The 4,158-nt window shown below is 40.1% G+C and overlaps 1 protein-coding gene across 1 annotated transcript; it reads right to left on the reverse strand.

Annotated features, from left to right (window-relative positions):
• Positions 1-871: 871 nt before the first annotated feature.
• On the reverse strand, positions 872-1,321 carry LOC118757024. The gene has a single exon (XM_036491753.1). It carries the CDS (start codon positions 1,319-1,321, stop codon positions 872-874), a length of 450 nt encoding a protein of 149 aa, XP_036347646.1.
• Positions 1,322-4,158: the final 2,837 nt, after the last annotated feature.

The following is a 4,158-nucleotide window of genomic DNA, read 5'->3' on the forward strand; positions in this document are numbered from 1 at the left end:
TCATCGGCCGCGTCTGTGGAAACAAACGTAAGGGGTCTGGAGTTAATTATGAACTCTACTTCTAAAAGCGCGCTTCGCAGTGTCTCGTCAGTAAACGCGTGTGCTGGATTCGTAGCATATAGGACAGTTTTAATGGATCTTACAAGACGTTCCCATGCACCCCCCATGTGGGGCGCCGCTGGTGGGTTAAACTTCCAGCGAATGGTGTCGAGTTTAGCTTCTACTGTCGAGTAGTTAATGTTCTTGGCTTCATCACGTAGAATTTTCTCTACCGCCTTGAAGTTGGTCCCGTTGTCAGTATATATTTCCCTCAGTACGCCGCGGCGGGATATAAAATTATTGATGGAAGTTATACAAGAGCTGGTGTCAAGGCTGTGAGCCACCTCTATGTGCACTGCGCGGATGGTCAGGCATGTAAAAATAACGCCCCATCGCTTTTCTCGCCTGCGGCCTACTACTACGTACATTGGTCCGAAGTAGTCAATACCAACGTAGCTAAAGGGCCTCTCGTAGCATGCCAGCCTAGCCCTAGGCAAGGCTGCCATTTGAGGGTTCAGCGGAGTCGCAGCTTTATTTTTGCAAGCTTGGCAAGACCTTTGTATAGTTCGGTATAAAACACGCAAGCGTGGAATGTAGAACCTGCCTTTGACATCATTTATCACTGCTTCGTGAGATAGATGATGGTACCTTTCGTGCGTGTGTTTAACAATCAAGTAAGTTGTGTGGTTGTGCCGTGGTAGTACGATGGCGTCTTGTGAACATATAAATTCAGCTCGACTTCTCACCCTCATGATGCCTTGTTCGTCTATAAACAAATTGAGCGATATTAACTTACTTGTTTTTTCAATGTTCTTACCGCCTTTTAGACAGATCAAATCTTGCATGAATTCGCTGAGCTGCGCTTGCTCATAAGGAACGCCTTTGCCATTTCTATCATTTCAAAGTTGACTTTGCCGGGCGGAGACAGTGAATGAACTTTCGCTTGTAGCGTCTTTTTATACAGGATGAACGTAGCTACAGCACGGTACAATCGTCTCCAACTCGAAAAATATTCGGTGTTCATTACCACCAATTGCTGCTTAGCTATATGTATGTGTAGAACGTGATGTCTAATTTCGACGCTGTCATCGATTGGACCAAAGTCTTTACGGTTAGGCCAATCGTTTTCATCGGCTTTCAAAAAATGAGGTCCGTTGATCCACGTGTCGCTGTCCACTTTGGATTCTTGCTTAGTTGCGAGGTCTGCAGGGTTGAGTCGTGAGGGTACCCACCGCCACTGTTGAAGGTTCGTATTTTCCAATATCTCAGCTACCCGGTACATGACGAATTGCCGAAATTGCCTAGGGTCCATCGTAAGCCACTTTAACCCTAGAACACACACCCGGGTACAAATGTATCCACTTTCAACTTTGAAGTGTTGTAACTTTTGAACCGCTATACCTCTATGAACCAGATCGGACCATTGGTTCAGGAGCTACAGCCTTCCAAACACATTATATACGTAAACACACACCCGGGATACGTTTGTACCCCAATAGTAAAAATCCTCATAATAATAAAAAAAACACATTTTTTATATTATTTTTTTATTTGAAAAATTAAAAATATTCATTTCACACATTATATTATTGACTTTTATTATAAAAATTTTAAAAATGCATCTTATATCTCAGGAAAATCATGGCAAATAGAGCAATTTGTTGATGTGACCGAATGTTCAAGACACATTGGCTTCTTACATTTGTCGCACAGCTTTCTGGTTTTTTCTACGGCGTTTTTCCTCTTGTGCGTAACATAAATAGCAAGATCCGGACACAGGTTTTGGCGTGCGCGCTGCGGCAGATGTTGATGCTGCTGTTGACACCATTGATTCCACCGGTCGGTTGAAATATGCTTCAATAGCAATTTTAGTCGAAAAATTTCGCGTCACTTGACGATTTATGGCTCTGGCTTCAATAATGGGCATACACAATGCTTCAGCCAAGCTGCGCAGGATCTGCTTACGCTTGTTGTTTGTTCTTCAAGGCAACATAGGGTTATTCAAATCGTAGACAATCGATCAACACCACCTTTGGTACGATTATAATATTCAATTATTTCAGGTTACCCACTGTCAGCTATTTCAGCATCATTATGCATGGTCGAAAGCAAAATTACTGCTTTATTTTTTTTGGGAACATAAGAGCACATTGTCACATTATTTTTGAAGCCAAATGTCGTTGAACCAATTGTCCTGTTTTTGTTCTGCTTCATTTCTTGAGAAATATATGATTTGTTTTTGCGCAAAGTTCCAAGGATCGTGAGTTTCCAGGTGAGAAGCAGTTCTGCAACTGGCGAGGTCGTAAACAAATTGTCCATTGTAATGTTTCGGCCACTTCCTTGGTATTTGGCAGACAAATCCTTCACCACTCGTTCGCCTTGGTTCGTTTCCCTACCAGTTTCTGCTTGGCCAGTATATATTTGTCCATGCAGTGGATATGCATTTGTGGCATCGCAAATCCACCAAACCTTGATACCATATTTAGCAGGTTTTGACGGTATGTACTGCGTAAACCGTGTGCGTCCACGGTAAGGAAATAATTGTTCATCAATCGTCAAGCATGAGCTGGGCTTGTAATGTGCAGCAAGATTATTGTTCATCATCGTCCACAACTCACTGATCGGTGCTGCTTTATCAGTTAGTAAGCGTGTTGCATGAGTGTTTTTATCGTCAAATCTTAGGAACCGCAATATCGAACAGAAACGGTTGACTCCCATTGTGGCGCGATATAAAGGATAGTTTTTGACGCTCCATAAATCTCGAACATGTTCTCCATTGCTATGGTTCGCACCAGTCATAATAAGTATGCCAAAAAATGCATACAGCTCTGTTATTGACACAGGCGTCCATGACTTAGGAGTTGTGTTTGGATGCGCATTGTTGTAAGCATTATAAGTTTCTTTTGCTAACTTATTTGTGTGGCGCATAATTATATCAGCCATTTCAACGTTCATGAAACATTTGAATGTTTGCTCTATTGACAACATTTCAGTGCATCTAGCTGGTCCAGAACGTTCTCTTATAATATTTTGTCTGAGTACCTGACGACTTACATTTGGTTCTTTCATCCACTCAGTACCATCACGTGCAACAAATTTTTCGGCACTAGCAGGTAATTCATTATTTTCTTCTACTTCTTCTTCTTCATCGTCTTCTTCATCATCCTCATAGTCCGCATAATCAGGTAATACTTCTGCGGCACTTTGCGAAACTTCAGCATCGTCATCAGCAATTTCAATGTCATTGATTTGAATTTCTTCTTCATCTTCTGAGTCAAAGTCATAGGGAGCGTCATCGTCATCGTCACAAATTTCATCAAATAAAGATTGTATATATGATTCTCGCTGTTCCGCAGTTAGCCTGCATAATAAAAAAAATTAGTATATGTTTACATTGTTGCTTATTTTACATTGTTTACCTTCTATATGCTGCACTTGATAAATATTCGTTTCTTCTTGAAGTCATTTCGTATCCAGTTATTTATAGTTTCAGTTATATTTATTTTCACTTATATTTTCACTTCTTACACTTTTGAGCACCAAAACAATAATGAAAATATCAACAGGCAGCATTTATAACAACACCTCGTGTGAAAACAACCCTTGCAGCTGCATATAAAATACAAAAACCAGTTATACCAGTGTATTTGCTACCTACGTACCCATACCTTGCGCGAACTTTTTGCACATATCTTTTGAACCAGGTAGAATATTTCAATGAAATAAAAACCAAAATGTGTATTCGTTGTTACTCTACAAGTATATTATTATAAATTATATTATTTTGTTTTGCATTTATCAGGACAAAAACAAAAACAAAAATCCACTGTTGCATGTCCTGACTTTATTTGCCCATATCGCTGGAACCAGTAGTAATATTCGAATGAAACAAAAGACAAAATACTTGCTATATATTAAAATATACATTTCAAAAAAAAAATCATAGAAATCGGTTGAATAAGCATTAAAAAAGCCGCAAAATAAGGTCCCGGGTACAAACGTGTCCCGGGTGTGTGTTTACGTGGTATTTTCTGGGTGTGTGTTCTAGGGTTAACACGGTAGACGAGTCCGCCCAGAACACTTTTCGCTTGATAGGTAAACGTGGAATCACTTCTATTT

Source organism: Rhagoletis pomonella, unplaced genomic scaffold (assembly GCF_013731165.1).
Source record: "Rhagoletis pomonella isolate Grant_MI unplaced genomic scaffold, Rhpom_1.0 Rhpom_scaffold_13752, whole genome shotgun sequence".
Classification (NCBI taxonomy): domain Eukaryota; kingdom Metazoa; phylum Arthropoda; class Insecta; order Diptera; family Tephritidae; genus Rhagoletis; species Rhagoletis pomonella.

Coding starts and splice junctions, on each gene's coding strand:
- LOC118757024 (XM_036491753.1), bottom strand. CDS start 1,321: ATGTACCGGGTAGCTGAGATATTGGAAAATACGAACCTTCAACAGTGG.